Raw genomic sequence first — 17,632 nt, forward strand, 5'->3', positions numbered from 1 at the left:
CATTTTTAGCTTCCAGATGTGCTCTACAGTGTAAATTTGTCTTTCAAATTTAAATTTTATTGAAAATCGTAATTCAACTGAGTTGCCTACGGACGTTATTTCAGTTTTAGTAGTACAGGAACGATCGATGTTTGCATTGATTCTCTTTCTTGCTTGCACGGATAGACGAAAACGTTTCATCTTTGATCTTTCGCTTCGAATGTAAACAGTAAACAAAAAAAAACAAACACGATGGCGAGAACGTTGGAATGGAACCGTTCATTGAGTATACGCGATAATTCAAGGCTCTGCCATGAATTTGTTGACATCAATGACAATTTGAAATGATAGATTGAATCGTTGTTAGACTCTAACCAACGAGATACGTACCTTTGTGTTTTTGGTAGGCCGTGTGGGAAATCTCACGCTGCAGTCCGCGCCACAGTTTCGAGACAATCATGCAGTAGGCGAATCCCATCGATAGCAGTGGACAAATCAGCAAACCAGCATCCAGAAACAGTACGTACGATTTCTCGTAGAATCGATCCGGCCACATTTCTCGGCATTTCATGGCAGTGCTGCTGCTGCTGCTGCTACCGCCCCCGCCCACGCCGATGTGCATGGAATTTGACCGATGAACCGGCTGGAGTCGTTGAACGTAGCAAAGTGGCGCGTTTACCAGGAAGCTTAGCAACCAAACCATGGTAATCATTTTGTACGCGTGGAATTGGGTTTGCCAGCGTCGGGATGAGAGCGGCCGGCAGATAGCAAAGTAGCGCTCCAGGGAGATGGCTACCAGGGTCCATACGGCCACCGAGACGGAGACGGCTGCGGATTAGAAATTCATCTTGGGTAAATCAATCTTTTTGTTGTGCTTCGTGGCAGCAAGGAGCTCCACTGGCCCCGGGATTATCGGCGGTTAAGCTCTTGACGGTCGGTAACTTGCAGGATATCAAATGGAGATAATAGGATTATTATTCTCAGAGCTTTTCTTTTCGAATAACATCACAATGTGAAGCGAAATTTGCTAAATCAGAGAGAAGAAAGTATTATTTTTTTCTTTCTAGAAGAAAGGCATTGAAACTATTCAAACATCTTCGCTTATCTGTTCTAATAAATATGAATGCAAAAAACTTCTGACGTGTTTGGTTGAACTTGAAATAATGTGTGAATCGTGGGTTGAAAGTGGAATAGTTTAAGTAAAACATAAATCGTATAATTTGGTTAGTAAACACTGTTAAGGTGACCATGGAAGCGAGCCATAAATGGCAACCAAGAAACCACCTACCCTCCCACTCCACCTTCCGCTATTTTGCCCTGCCTTAGATGTAAACAAACCATGAAACACATTTTTTCTACGCGTAGGGGTAAATATGTTGCGTAGAATTGCTACTGCAGTTTGATGACATAATCATTCATCGTATTGATATATGTTTATGATAAACTATCAACTCTGAAGAATGATTTGTGCAAAACTTTTTCGGACCTTCATTAGAAGGTTTCTTCTTAGAATGTTATTATTTTTCACTCACCTCAAGATTTCAACTGCTGTTTATAGCTCTGTGACATAAGTAAGCTTTATGAAACACTTTTGAGTTGTTCTTCACCGGTAAACTTATCCTTTGATCTAAACATTTTATTATAAAACCTTTGAATTACTCACAGTTCTGGTTTTGAAAATTTTACAAAAATTCACGATAATTAGTTTGCCGGCCTGCTTTAGTATTGGTAATACCACCCTTTTATATTGGCAGTGATGCCATTCATAATTAGAGAAAAAAAACCTTGCAATGCACTAAAAATGAGATTATTTTCAATTAGTCGCACATTGATATAGTTAAAATTACGTATCAAAACTTTCGTACGTCACCATCTAAAATTTCAATTTTTTTTAAGCTATAACATTACCCTTATTTCCATTTCAAACATTGCTTCCCCTCCAAGTTATCCGCAACCCTGTTGTCTTATTTACCGTCGCTATGGAATGCAAAAAATAAACAAACAGTTCAAGTATTGCAATCTTTTTAAAATGCCTCGTTCATATAAGAAGAGGAAAACAGCGCTCATTAGCAAAAATCAATAGAACACGTTGATAGAGTGTGTTTTGGGTAGTCAGTATGTGCGGGACTCATCAGTTCAAACAGTGGAAGAACTGCCAGATATGCCGGTTCAAAACAATACCACGAAATTTAGAAACTGTACTGAATCCAATAATTTGGTATCAATAGGTAAAGTTCTAAAATATTTTCGTCAATATATGAAATTATATCTTCAAATTTGCATGATAAATCTTTTCAGAGCAAATAGCCGATTTGTCATTAAGTCCTCTCGTCAAGTGCCACTTGACTGTTCTCTGGGTGAGGTTGCTTTCCTATCCGAAAACGATGATGTTGTCGACAAAACGGAAAATGTAGAATTTGTTGGTTTGTATTTTATGAATAAGGGAGCTTCATATTAAAAAATTAAAAGTAATATAAAAAGCCATTGCAACAGAGTTTGTTCTGATTTCGTGTTACTATACTTAATCCATCAATGTAGCAGCTTCCTTTTTACTTTGAAATGTGAGAAAAAGCCCAAGAACGAAGCGAGGGCAAACAGTAAACTATCTTATTTGGCACAATTCTTTTGGTCGCATGATTGCAATTTGTTAACTCCAGAATGAGCATGAAGATGAGATTAGTCCACTCCGTTCTGCTAGGTGATTCGAATAGTTTCAATGTTTACATTTTTTTCTTGCACCTGTATTCCTTTCAGCACACAAATATTATTATTTCATTCCTCTCTACTCACAAATACTATTACTATATGAAAAAGTACTGTTTCACCAATACTTTTACATTTATTTTCTTTGGCTTCTGTCCACGGTCACCTTAAGAGCTTGTTGAATTCAAATGATATGTCACGATTTTAACTTTTATTTGACGAGAGCATTTATTTTTTCGCCTGTTGCCGTAACACTGATGCATCATGCAATACTTGGTTCAGTTTATAAGAGAATATTCACATATGCAGTTTCATGCATTAATGGCATCAAGGGCTGAGGGCACTACCGTAAAGTGGTAGGTTTTTTTGCTAGAAAGGAGAGAGAAATAAAATTGGGTCGACAAGGCTGCCAAACACACAGACATTCAATCTTTGTGAAAGTTGAATATTTTTTCATTGTTCATTAGAATCATGTAATGTCCAACCCATACGATAGATTAATTTGATAAAACTTCTCATCAAAATAATAAAATGTATGCTGGCAACCCGGTACAGTTTGCTCATATACGAGAGAGTACAAGAGAAATACGACGCGCAAAGGGAATTGAGCGAGCCACGTGGTCGATTTAAAACTCAACACGTGGCCCCCTGTCCTCAGACCTTAAAGTTTTGATCAGGATGAAATTAAAGATCGGACTCGCTTGAACAGAGCATTAATTATCACTGCCGTTTGTTAGAAAAGGACACAGTTTCGTCTTCGATTAAAGTCCGAAAACGCTATCCGGGTCAGGATCTTGTTCGATTGCACACATTAGAAGAGTACAAGATTCAAACTGCGTTCGGCCATTTTTATTCATGGCATTCGCGCTATATGTTCAGGCTATTGTAAAAACCCGAATTCTATCATCTCTCCGTTGTAACTATTTTTGTTTGGCATAGATCGTGATTCAAGCCTTCACGCCCTGAATTGTTCACTTCACGAAAGCAGCACTTTTCTCTCGAACACGTATTTAGGATGAAGGATTTTTGCCTTTCTCTATAGAAAGGTATTAGAATTGCTGGAAAAACCGACTTTCGAACGGAGCCTCGGAGACCCATAGTGTTATATACCATTCGAATCAGTTCAACGAGATCGGAAAATGTCTGTGTGTGTGTGTGTGTGTGTGTGTGTGTGTGTGTGTGTGTGTGTGTGTGTGTGTGTGTGTGTGTGTGTGTGTGTGTGTGTGTGTGTGTGTGTGTGTGTGTGTGTGTGTGTGTGTGTGTGTGTGTGTGTGTGTGTGTGTGTGTGTGTGTGTGTGTGTGTGTGTGTGTGTGTGTGTGTGTGTGTGTGTGTGTGTGTGTGTGTGTGTGTGTATGTGTGTGTGCACTTTTAGAAGATATTTGAACGCGCTCAATTTTCTCAGAGATGGCTGAACCGATTTTAACAAACTTGGGCTCGTTTGAAAGCTACTGTCGGGCCATTGATCAAGTTCGAAGATCAAATGGCTGTGACTTTTGGTTTCGGAGATATGATTGTATAAGTGACGTAACCGACAATAGGCGTTGAATTTGAACGTGCTCAATTTTTTCAGAGATGGCTGAACCGATTTTAACAAACTTGGGCTCGTTTGAAAGCTACTCTCGGCCCATTGATCAAGTTCGAAGATCAAATGGCTGTGACTTTTGGTTTCGGAGATATGATTGTATAAGTGACGTAACCGACAAAAGGCGTTGTATTTGAACGCGCTCAATTTTCTTAGAGATGGCTGAACCGATTTTAACAAACTTGGGCTCGTTTGAAAGCTACTGTCGGGCCATTGATCAAGTTCGAAGATCAAATGGCTGTGACCTTTCGTTCCGGAGATATGATTGTATAAGTGACGTAAACGACAAAAAGCGTTGAATTTGAACGCGCTCGATTTTCTCAGAGATGGCTGAACCGATTTTAACAAACTTGGGCTCGTTTGAAAGCTACTGTCGTGCCGTTGATCAAGTTCGAAGATCAAATGGTTGTGACTTTTGGTTCCAGATATATGATGGTATAAGTGACGTAACCGACAAAACACGTTGATTTTTACCGCTCTTGTATATATAAGGGTGCCAAAATTTTGGGATCAACTCTATTTTCGTAAAGTTCTAGTGCTCAAAAGTTTAAGCACCTCGAAAAAAGCCTTCATGCAAAATTTGACCTAAATCGGACATGCTTAAGGGGTGCTGCCCGGTGGTAAAGGTTTGACAATTATCGATCTTGAAAAAGCACCATAGGGGGGAGTACATGAAATTTCCAAAATCGAAAATTTTTTTTGATGCCAAAACTCTTAAAACTGCATAAAACATCGAAATTTAGTGTCATCTCAAAAAAAAATTTTTTTGAAAAAATCAACTTTCTGGGACTTAGAAAAATTTTCATATTTTTTCTAAGTCCCAAAAAGTCGATTTTTTCCAAAAAATTTTTTTTCGAGATGACACTAAATCTCGACGTTTCATGCAATTCTAAGCCTTTTGGCATCAAAAATTTTTTTTCGATTTTGAAAATTTCATGTACTCCCCCCTATGGTGATTTTTCAAGATATATGAAAATTTCACTAAGTGGACTAGGAAGGCTTTTTTTTTAGATTAGCATCACTGTTCTCATACAAATAGGCAACGCAAATGTCAAGCACTAGTTTGGAAAAATGATGCTGACACTGAGTGACATAAACACTGAAGCATGCTTTTGTGAACTACTCGAATCAATCTGAATCAATTGGTGTCAAAATTAGTATCCAAAATTATTTAATAAAAGTATGAAACATATTTTCATGAGACTGTTATGAAAGAAGAGAAAGGCATTATCACACCACTAGGTGGATTAAGAAGGGTTTTATATATGTCATTATTAGACTTTTTTTACTTATCCTTCCAGACTGGCTAAGACCATGGTAGGTCCACCTCGTCAAAAATTTGTTTTCGTTTACGCACTACTATAGGTATTTCGCAAGAAATTTTCCTATTGCCAATAGTGACATTTTCAACAAATATCCAATTTTCAAACTGGTAAAATTATTTTTTCTTGTGCAATCAAAGTTGATATCAACACACCTAGAAAAAATCGTGTAAATTTACGTCTTCTGAAACCGACGTATATGAGCGTCAAAAATTACTCAATTTTACAGTAAATATAACTTATATTTAATTCATTCTGACATACTTTTAAGTGCTAAAACATGTAAATTTACACGTTTGCATGAAATACGGGCGTATATTTACATCATTCTTGTAAAATTCCGTCGTTTAACGGATTACGTTTTATGAATTGAGTCATACGTAGATTTGCGTCACCTGCAAATTTCATAATTTTTTGCTGTGAATAGTTAGAATGAAGTAATAGCTCAATCGAAAAAAATATTGGAATACAAATGTTCAATGAATCATTTTACATTCGATTTATTTTACGCGAGTTCTAGTATTTTCCAGCAGCCATTTTAACCCACAAAGAAAATAATATTGAACTTACTTTTTTATGCTTTTCCTTCCATCGTAGAATTTAATAAATTCTATTAACCAAGGGTGTTATTGTAAATAATCACTCGCAAAATGAAGTAACAGATCGGCTGAAAAGTTCGTATCGTTTCTATGAGAGGGCGCCACTAGAATTAAATCCATACCATTTTCAGTTAGTACCAACCGTCAAAAGATACGTGTATAAATTTGACAGCTGTCTGATTATTAGTTTGTGAGATATTGCATTTTGAGTGAAGCTACTTTTGTTATTGTGAAAAAATGGAAAAAAAGGAATTTCGTGTGTTGATGAAACACTACTTTTTGATGAAAAAAAGTGCCGCCGATACCAAAAAATGGCTTGGTGAGTGTTATCCAGACTCTGCACCGGGCGAAGCAACAATTCGTAAGTGGTTTGCAAAATTTCGTACTGGTCATATGAGCACCGAAGACGATGAACGCAGTGGACGTCCAAAAGAGGCTGTTACCGATGAAAACGTGAAAAAAATCCACAAAATGATTTTCAATGACCGTAAAGTGAAGTTGATCGAGATAGCTGACACCCTAAAGATATCAAAGGAACGTGTTGGACATATTATTCACGAATATTTGGATATGAGAAAGCTTTGTGCAAAATGGGTGTCGCGTGAGCTAACAATCGATCAAAAACAACAACGAATTGATGATTCTGAGCAGTGTTTGGAGCTCGAAATAAAACCGATTTTTTTCGTCGATATACAACAATGGACGAAATATGGCTCCATCACTTCACTCCGGAGTCCAATCGACAGTCAGCTGAGTGGACTGCGCGCGATGAACCGAACCCAAAGCGTGGAATGACTCAACAATCGGCCGGTAAGGTTATGGCGTCTGTATTTCGGGATTCGCATGGTATAATTTTCATCGACTACCTTGAAAAGGGAAAAACCATCAACAGTGACTATTATATAGCGTTATTAGAGCGTTTGAAGGACGAAATTTCAAAAAATGGCCTCATTTGAAGAAGAAAAAAGTTTTGTTTCATCAAGACAATGCACCGTGTCACAAGTCGATAAAAACCATGCTGAAATTGAACGAATTGGGCTTCGAATTGCTCCCTCATCCACCGTATTCTCCAGATTTGGCCCCCAGTGACTTTTTCCTGTTCTCAGACCTCAAGAGAATGCTCGCTGGTAAAAAATTTAGAAGCAATGAAGAGGTAATCGCTGAAACTGAGGCCTATTTTGAGGCAAAGGACAAATCGTACTACAAAAATGGTATCGAAAAGTTGGAAGATCGCTATAATCGCTGTATCGCCTCTGAAGGCAATTATGTTGAATAATAAAAACGAATTTTGGCAAAAAATTATTAAACGATACGAGCTTTTCAGCCGAACTGTTAGTTATACAAAAATGTTTCTAATTTTTTTCTCTGAAAATATTGAAACGCGCTGTTAATTACGATATTGATTATCAGACTTGATCAAATTTGAATTTAAAAGAGACGTGTCAGTTTATTTGGTACATTTTTTTAATAAACGAATTTCGCGCCAACAACTTTTTTTGGTCGAGTGCCCTTATTAAATATATTATTCGTTCTACTACCCACCAAGTAGAGAAAAAACTATTAAAATTCTGCGACAATCAACATTTTTGCAGTAACCTCAAGATTTAAATATAAAATAGATAGAAATGATGCAAAAAATATTTTACTTCGCAATCTCAACACGGTAGAAATTATTTGTTAATTCAAGACCCTATGGTACAAATATTGAATAAGTAAAACCGGAGATATTAAGTAAAATCGACTGGCACAGGAATGAAGCTGTTGAGTGCGAAATTGGATTACAGGGGATCAACTAAAATGTGAACTTAACCGACCGTGTCAGATCAAATACCAAGTTCTCTTCTAGCCGGAAGTCTTCTACGTTGTGTGTCATAGCATCCACAGTAGTTCAGTTGGCAGAATGATTTTTCCGGATTGGAGACGGTTGCAGATGGTTTAAAACTGGCTCTAAAAGTTTATGACACCCGTTTTTGGATTTTATTGTTTTCATTTTATCAGTCATAGTTTCAGACTGTCTTTTCGTTGGGTGATGGAGAAAAGATCTGCATTTTGCGTGTTTACTTGTGGCGTATATGAACGACAACATGATTTTCTAAAAGCTCGCTCGAAACTAACTTTTCCAGTCATTTCTATTTCTGGTTTTACTTCTTGTGTGAGAGACAAAAACGAAATCATTTTAGGTCGAACAGTTTATTTGCGACTTTCCATAGGGGAAATTACGACAAAAATTAAGTTTTGGTGATAAAGATGTGTATAATTGTGTTTATTTCATTTGTTAGTATTTGGTTCTATGATTATTAGAAAAACTTGCAAGTCCTTTTACCCAGTAATAACTACACTCTTAGAAAAAATGAAATTTACGCTTGACGTAAAACCAAGTATGCCGTAATTTCTTCGGCGATGACACAATATTACATCTACTAACATGTGAACATAACTGTTGCGTCTGTATCGATGTAAGTTTCAACTAAATCAACTGTGAAGTTAAAGATATGACTTATGTTTACATGCTTTGTATTGTGAATGTAAGTGAATCGCGACGCTCCTTTTATGTGCATATATAAAGATGTAACATTTTCTAAGTGTGTAAGCAATTTCTACACAGCACAAAATTATGAAATTTACAGGTGATGTAAATCCACATAGAACGGAATCCGTGAAACGACTGAATTTTACAAGAATGATATAAATATACGTCATACGTTTACATGTTTTAGCACTTAAAAATATGTCAGAATGAATTAAATATAGTTTAAGTTATATTTACTGTAAAATTGAGTTATTTTTGACACTCGGTCGGTCTCAAAAGATGTAAATTTACACGATTCTGGATTCAAGTCCTGAACACTGGATTAGAATACTGAACTATCGAACATGGTTTCAGGATCAGAATACTGAATCTGAACCTGGATTCTTGGAAGAGATTCTCTATCCGAATATGGATTCTGAACTTGAAGCAGAATTCAGTACTTATATTCAGGATTCCTCAATTCTAAACTTGAACCTAAATTATTGACAGAGATTCTAACCCTAGACAAGGATTCTGAACAAAGACCCTAGATTTGGATATCCGACCAGGTTTCTGCATCTAAATACTGAATCTGGACATGGTTTTTGAACCAGAATTCTGACAGAGATTCCGAACCTGAGGCAAAAATCTACACTTGGACACTTAGCATGGATTTGGATTCTAGACCTGAACCTGATCTCTTGGCTTGAACTCTCGATGAAGGTTTTGAGTCTAAATCTGGAGTAGGATTCAAGAGCTGGATTCATCATTCCAAACAGGATTTTTACCTAACAAATTTTTACAGAGATACTGGGAATGCACCAGAATCGTGAACCTGGAACTTGATCCTGATTTTAGATTCTGAGCCTGAAGCTGGTTTTAGAAACATAATCGTGGACTTGGATTCTGGGCCAAAATTTTGAAGCATGATTAAGGACCTGGTTTCTGGATCTGAGTTCTGGACCTGCATTCTAACCTTGGATCCTGATTCTGTATTCTGAACCTGATACAGAATTCTTTATTTGGATTCTGAATCTGAACCTGGATTCTGTACATGGATTCTAAACCAAGATTTAAATTCCAGACTAGGATTCCGTACTATAATTGAAACTCAGAACCTTTTGGGCCAGAATTCTGACCCCGGATCAGCTCTTGACAGAGTTTTTTAACCTAAAACTAGATCCTGATCCTTGACTCTTCACCTGAATTCTAGACTTGAATTCTGGACCTAGTTTCAGAACATGGACCTGGATTCTTGAGCGAAAATCGGGATCCAAACTCTAGGCCTGCATTTTGGACCTGGATTGTAGACCTGAGCTCCTGACAGGAATCATAGGTTTTCGTATGTTTTGGCCATGAGTTCTGATCTCAGACCTAGATTCTGGGTCTGAATTCCTGGCAGAAATTTTGGATCTGAACCGGGAAGCAGAACTATGAACCTGAATTCCGAAAATGAATCTGAATTCTGAAAATGACCTCTAGACTATCTTTTGAAATAGGCCAAATTTTTAAATCTATTTTTTAAAATAATTATAGTTGAAAAACGACAAATCCTCTAAAAATTGTTATATTAGTGATTTTCACAAAATCGAGTTTACGAGTAAAAACAATGAAAAAATTGACATCAAAAACTTAAAATCGATTTACAAAAAAAACCTGTTTTGATTTTGGTAAAATTTTATTCCAAGATAGGTGATTCTGTTCTCTATTAACCGTTCATGTATGGCAAGATGGACACTTTTGAAGAAAAAAAATTTTTCTTATAAAAAATATTTCATGTCCAAACTTATTTTTTATCCAGTGTATTTTTATCGATAAGAGCTGGATAAGAACAAGTTTTTTTTTTTAGAAAAACTACAAGGATCAGCCCCATGGGGTTGTTCGAGCCATTGATGTGGAACAAGGCAACCAAAATTTCTAATGATCGACATTTTCAATTAATCGCCACACTTTCAATCCGCAATTGCACGAGAGTCTGCTTAGATTGATCTTTATTAGGAACCAACACCGAACACGCGAACCCAGAATATAGACTCTATTTGTCGTGATTTGTATTTGTTTTGTTGCCGACGAAATTACATCAATAGCTCAAATGTATGCAATTATATGTTTGTACATGCTTGCTATACGGATATCGATATTTAAGCTTCTCTTCGCCAATCTTGTGTTCAAGTTTTGTATGCAAGCAGTTATTTTTATAGCGTTTCTCTACCATTACTACCATTCTGCGATTTCGGTTGAAGCGATAAACTTTTTCTCATTATCAATCGAGCTCATCTCATATAAATTAGAAACTAATCTTATGCACTCAAAATTTACCCTGGGTAGTTGTCAATTTCTCAGGCGGAACGACATAGCATGGAATTTCATCCGATCTTGGATGACACAAGATCAAAGCATACAAATTAATGCTTCAAATCGTTTTATGGCACTTTTTGTCTTGCTGTCTAGCAACAACCTACCTCTAGCATGCTACGCGTAGGAATGAAACGTTAGCTATAATTTTGCTTATATTTATAGCTTCGCGTGCTTCCAACAGTTTCGCTTTTGCATCGATTGACCAATCAGAGCGATGCTTTCCCTTTGATATATCGCTTACTCCTTCGAAACCGTCGACTATGGCAGGGAAATATTTTTTGCAGACAAAATAGGACACTGCTAGCTATTAATCAACATTTAAATGATATACAATTAAAAATACATGGCTATGAACATTCAAATCAATACGTAGAAATATTTCCAATCAAATGGTGACATAATATTAATAATTGATACAAAATTGACTGAGCTGTTATTGTTCATAAACTGACCACATTGCTACGTGTATTTTTCTTGAGTTTCAAATTTGCACCCCTATATAGAAAACAAAAATGGGTTCCTCTTTAAAACTTTGTTTTTCCTTCTAAAAGGCCCTTCTTGCTTCGTATGGAAGGTTGACAGGGAAAATAATTACCTACCTTGAGACAAAATTTCATTGAATTCGAATATTATGTTTTTTTTTGGTAAATCGACTTTAAATTTTTAAAATCGTTTTTTTTTTCAGTATAGGATCCGAATAGAAAATATTTTTCGTGCCAAAATTCGCAGCAACTTCTTAGATTGAAACTTTCTCGAAATATAGACTTTATCACAAAAAGCCACTCTACTTACTTTGTTTTTCCAACATTGATTTTGCTTTCGTGTGTTTCGCCTTTTTTGTTGCAGGTATTTGTTTGGCAAAGTGTTTTTGACAGATAATGCGTGAATCGTGTCTCATTCAGGGATGCCAGCTTCACAGATTAATCTGTGTTTCACAGGTTTTCAACTTTATGCACAGATTTAGAAATGGCACAGATTTTCACAGATTTCTGAAAATGATCACCGATTTTCACAAATTCTGAAAGTAATCACATATTTTCACAGATTTTAGATTACAGTTAAGCACCAAAAAGTACAGAGCGGTTGAGTAAAAAGGTACAGGTGAAGGGTGGTAGTAAGATCTTTTTTGCTCATCAAAAAGGTTCCGATCAGCTATTCTGGTACGGGAAATGTGCACCGATTTTCACAGACAGGTTTTTGGCTTGATCACAGATTTTTGAAAAAATTACCTGGCATCCCTGGTGTAACTGTCAAGCTTGTTTAGCTTGGATTTGGTATAATCATGGATCGTTGTTTGGGAAAAAATTACATCACGAATGGGCGCTGGAAAAGTTTCACTTTTCTATCGAAAAATTGTGTTGTGTGAGATAACAATGTACTCAAAAAAAACAAACGGGCTGGTAGCATTATTCGTGAAATACCGGCCGATATGTTAGAGAGAGTGTGTCAAAATTGAAATTGAAATCATCTTTTTTTGAAAATCAAATACTTCTTAAACAATAACTCTTTATTTGCATCGTTACAACTAAGCAAGTGATGCATTGGAAATTCGCAAAATTCATACAATCAATCAACTAGTACGCGCGACTATCGATATTCGGAGGTGTGTTTAAAAAGCATGTCAGTTTTATTCGTTTTCACGTCATCCTGTTATGTCTGTTATTACCACCTGCTTTTTTACTCATTTATATACAATGGGGAGAACAAAACGCGCAATTCCTGGTTGATCCAGCTCCAAATTTAATACATCGTCATTGTCCTTTTCTCGTATAAATGTGGACAACATGAAGATAAGTCCTCTTGCATTTTCATGTCATGAAGATAAGTCCGCTTCATCAATCATGTCCTATTACTCATGATTTTAATAAGTCATCTACCACGCAAATTTTCATTTTAACCATCATCACGAAATTTAATGAGTAGACATGTTCCATGAATTCATGATTTTGTTTCATGGCACAGGCAATGATTTTTTTATCCGTGTAGATTGATATTTATTTTCATGTCGATTTCATATTGTTCTACTCTGCTTGAAAATGTCACAATTACAGTCGTAAGGGTATGAGGTGAGACCATCATCATCATTATTATGATGCATAGTGATGATGATGATGGTATAGAACAATGATACTGATGATGATGATGATGATGATGATGATGATTATGATGGTATAGAATGCACAAAACTAGCTAGAAAAACTTTCCGAGTTACTCTACGGTTGGCTTTAAAAAAATCCAACAGTGGAAAAGCATATCAGTTTTATTCGTATTCACGTCATCTAGTTATGTCTCTGACATTACCCACTCGTCTTTTTGGTATGGTGTCAACTTTGCGTCTGGTCAGCGGTTTAAATTGAACTGCTAGGTGGAGATGGTAGTTTAATTTGAACTGCTTTAAGCGCTATTTACACTAGGCCGTGACGTATCCGGAATGGGACTGGACCGGATCCCGTCCGGGTTACACTTCAAATTTGTTTAATGCAGCTCCATGTGAATATTCTCACTAGACCGTGTCGTATCCGTTTCTGTATCGACATACGTCCGAAGCACGGTCAAAGCATGCGTTGACTCAAAGACACTATTGGCAGGTAGGGTAAGGGCTCCCTATTTCATCTCATTTGTAAGGACATCGCCTTCAAACCCCGATTTAGCCACTAAAATCACTGTAATTATTTCATATTACTGATTCATTCGCTTTGCTCCACGTTGAGAATTGATTCACATCTCTTGAAAATTCAACTAATATTTATAAAACATCTAAAAACACTAATGATGTTTTCACTACTCTGCTCCTAATTTCATCTCAATGGATTTTTATCCATCCTATCGTTGATCTTTTATTCATCCTATAAATTAGCAATGGCGACAGCAATCAAAACAAAATATTCCACTATTACATTCTCACCCGCATACGCATGGCTGCCAGATGGCTGACTAAACGCTGCCAGCTATGAAAAATATGGCTGGGCAGACATTCTGGTGACCGACTGCCTCACCGCTGCCTGATATACTACTCAAACGATACAACCGTACCCACCAGGATTTTTCCACATTATTATTATTGGTAAAAAATTTACTCCTTGAATTATCTAATTAATGGGGCTTACGGAGATCTAAAGAACTATCTTTTAACATCATTTTATTAGTGAAAACAGATAGAACAGATATAGACTTTCTATGCAAAGTAATACATATTTTCTATGAAAATATCTGGCATCTCTGTGCACAGCCGATGAAACACACACACACTTCACAGCTTTATGTTGGCGTATAGCGGAATGAAACCAGTGCTACTAGATTTGCCACAATGGTTATTTCATTAGTATTTAACACGTTCTTTCTGGTAATATTCGAAGCTGAAACAGTTTTATTGAAATATTAATATCAATAATATAATTAAACTAATGTCACGGATACCAAAAACATACTTTTTATGAGAATTTGAAGAAGATAAACAATTTTTGTTTTGTAACATTATGAGATAACTTGGCAACTTTGCGAAACCAAATGAGATGAAAACAAAGCACAATCAAGTGAACGAAGTGAAAAACTTTCATCTCATATTTTCGAAGACATTTATTGCTTGTCGGGTATTTTTTGAAGTTTTTAATCGTTAACTAAACAAGTGACAAGTGAACATAACTAATTATGAAGTCATCCAGCATTCAATGGTAGTGTAATTATGCGAAATAGTGATCATGTTTTGAGACGAATCGATTAGTAGATATTCAGAAACATGACGAACTGTGAATCTTGAGACGAAAATGTGTCCTAAATTGAAAAGTGAGTTTATTTTTTATGAAAAAAACTATCACCGAAGAATTTAAAACCATTTCTTTCAATAGGAAAGTGTGACAATAGCTTTTCAAATGATTTTAAAATATTTCACAGTTTGCTTTCGGTAGGTTGTAAAATATTATTCATGTTCAAAGTTGTGAGGTGAAGAGTTGAGATGGAAATAGGAGCTCAGATGAAATAGGGAGCCGTTGCCCTACTTGAATTGTCACATGCTTTCTATCCGAGGCTCCAAGACACAGGGAAATTCCACAAAAATCGTCAGTAATTTTCTTTCACACATCTTCTGTTGGTTTCGGCTTTGCATCGTCGATTGATTTTTCGGTAATTACCACCCGCCTGCTATAGAAGCTGGTTTCTGAAACCGACGCATTTTGTTTTGGTGGCGTTGTTGTCAACAATATGTTAAGTTACGTTCATACCATACAATCAAACCGCACTGGTGTCAAAAGTTAATTTCTTGCAACCCTATATAAATATAACTCTAGTCTAGTATTCTCTATAAAACAAGTAATTTGACCTCTTTTTGAATAAGAAAAAGAAATTGTGGTTTATTATAGTTTGATTATATTCCATGGAAATCGTTTCCTTATGTTGGTGCAACCGCCTGAAGAAAAATGTGAACGTGTGAACACTGCTTAAACACAGCATTTGACAGCGAACTAGAACCAAAGAACCAAAATTTTCGGCTTCAAGCTAATTGTATGCAGATGACAATCGTGCCACAGGGGTGGTAACTATACGACATATCTCGTGAACAATCTGGTAGACAGCCCCAAGTCTGTAACTAAATGCTATGGTTTTTTGCGTGTCTCTAAATATCTGAAATCATGAGACGAACACAAACCATAAGCCATCTCAATGATCGGTATACAATTTTTGGTTGGAGTTTTCTTGACATTTCCAAGAAATCTTGTAAACAAATCAATGAAAATTAGAGATGGGCAATTCATTCGCGAACGGTTCAGTAGAACTGGTTCTTTTGAAAGAATGAACGAGCTATAGTTCTTTTTTCGAGAACGGTAGTTCCTCAGATCAAAGTCGAGGGATCTTTTTGTTTTGTTTTATGAGCTCGCTAAACCTTTTTTCAAGAACGGTACTAATAAAAAAGTTTCATCACGAAACCTCAGTTCTACTTCGAGGGACCTTTTTTTCGCTTAAGGGCCACCTGACAATGTCTTCGAAATTTAGTTGAGAATATTCTGTGAAATTTTAGGAATGATTTATTGAGTTTAGCGGTCGTGTCGTATTTTTTTCTGAGTGAACTGCTGAAAATTGGAACGCTCGGAAATGCATACCTCTACTTGTTCATCGAATATCTCGGCTTTGAAGGCTTGTATCATAGATCTACCGTGGCAAAGTCTAGATAATTTAGTTTAGATGCGATTAGTACATGAAAACATATATGTTATTGCGATAAAAATAAAGTATCGCGATAATAAAGTCTTGTATTTTTCTGTGAAACAAAGTCAGTTTCAATGCATACGATATTTTTTTTTGCTTTTGTTTCCTCATAGCATTCTAAAAAAGGAGAGATACATAAAATTGACTCGACAAGGCTGCCAAACACACAGACATTCAATCTTTGTGAAAGTTGAATATTTTTTCATTGTTCATTGGAATCCATGTAATGTCCAACCCATACGATAGATTAATGTGATAAAACTTCTCATCAAAATAATAAAATGTATGCTGGCAACCCGGCACAGTTTGCTCATATACGAGAGAGTACAAGAGAAATACGATGCGCAAAGGGAATTGAGCGAGCCACGTGGCAGATTTAAAACTCAACACGTGACCCTCTGTCCTCAGACTTTAAACTTACAAAAGTTAAGATCACGTTTAGTCTTTGAACAAACAAACCAACTATGAATAGAACGAATGAACGGAGAACTAGTTCTTTCAACAGAACTCTGCATCACTGAACGGTTCTTTGAAATGAACTGTTTTGCCCATCTCTAATGAAAATACCTTAAACAAACTACCAGCGTCTCTCGGGGAGTCACTGCTAATCGGAATGTAGGGTCATGCTTTTCAAGAAACGGATGAATTTTAATCTACAGCGAATTGAAACAGGCTTCTGACATTCGGAAATATTCCTTTATCTCGCACGGAAAGACGGAAATCAGCATTTTGGCGAAAAAATTAGTTGATTTTCTGATTTTAGTTAGTTATTTTTTGAGACAACTAAAAAAATCTTACTTTTGCTAATTTAGATTTCTTAGTTCTAATTCCCTTAATAATAAAAAAATATTTGTTGAAATGGCTATATTTTTTAGTTGAATTCACCAATTAAACGTGCTGTCATTTCTTAGCTAAAGCACTCTTCATTTCCATTCAACTAATTTTTTAGTTGAATCAGAGGAATAAAACGTTGTTTTCAACCAACATAGATGGTTGAATTGGTTTCTGCAATTTGCAGCTATATGGCGCTCTGTCACCGAAAAAAATGTTAACACCGTAATGACTACCAGCCACTAGATGGCACACTAAAAAATTTCAGTCGCAGTAGTCTTTTCTATATTTGCAGGTATAAATACGATGTTGTATTGGAGGAAAAGACATAAGCGAAACATAAACTTCTTTTTGAAAATTTTTCTTCTAAATCGCTGCTTTCTTCATTCGACTTCGCGAAATCGACTCTCTCACTGAAAACTTTGAGCACTTGGAAAACAAAAACCGAATACAAGTAATACATCGGACGGCGTAGCCCGGAAGGTTGGAAGATACAAAAAACATCATTTGACATATACAATTAGAGTGCAACATTCGAAACTCACTTCA

At 36.3% G+C, this 17,632-nt stretch overlaps 1 protein-coding gene across 1 annotated transcript in view; it reads right to left on the minus strand.

The window, feature by feature from the left end:
• Positions 1-17,632, minus strand: part of LOC131425660 (5-hydroxytryptamine receptor 2A-like) — a 136,538-nt gene that overhangs the window by 51,562 nt on the left and 67,344 nt on the right. The window contains exon 4 of the mRNA XM_058587717.1: positions 370-807. Within this exon, the coding sequence (XP_058443700.1) occupies positions 370-807 (438 nt within the window). The remainder of the gene's footprint in view (positions 1-369; positions 808-17,632) is intronic.

The sequence above is a fragment of the Malaya genurostris genome, chromosome 1, assembly GCF_030247185.1.
Source record: "Malaya genurostris strain Urasoe2022 chromosome 1, Malgen_1.1, whole genome shotgun sequence".
NCBI classification, from domain to species: domain Eukaryota; kingdom Metazoa; phylum Arthropoda; class Insecta; order Diptera; family Culicidae; genus Malaya; species Malaya genurostris.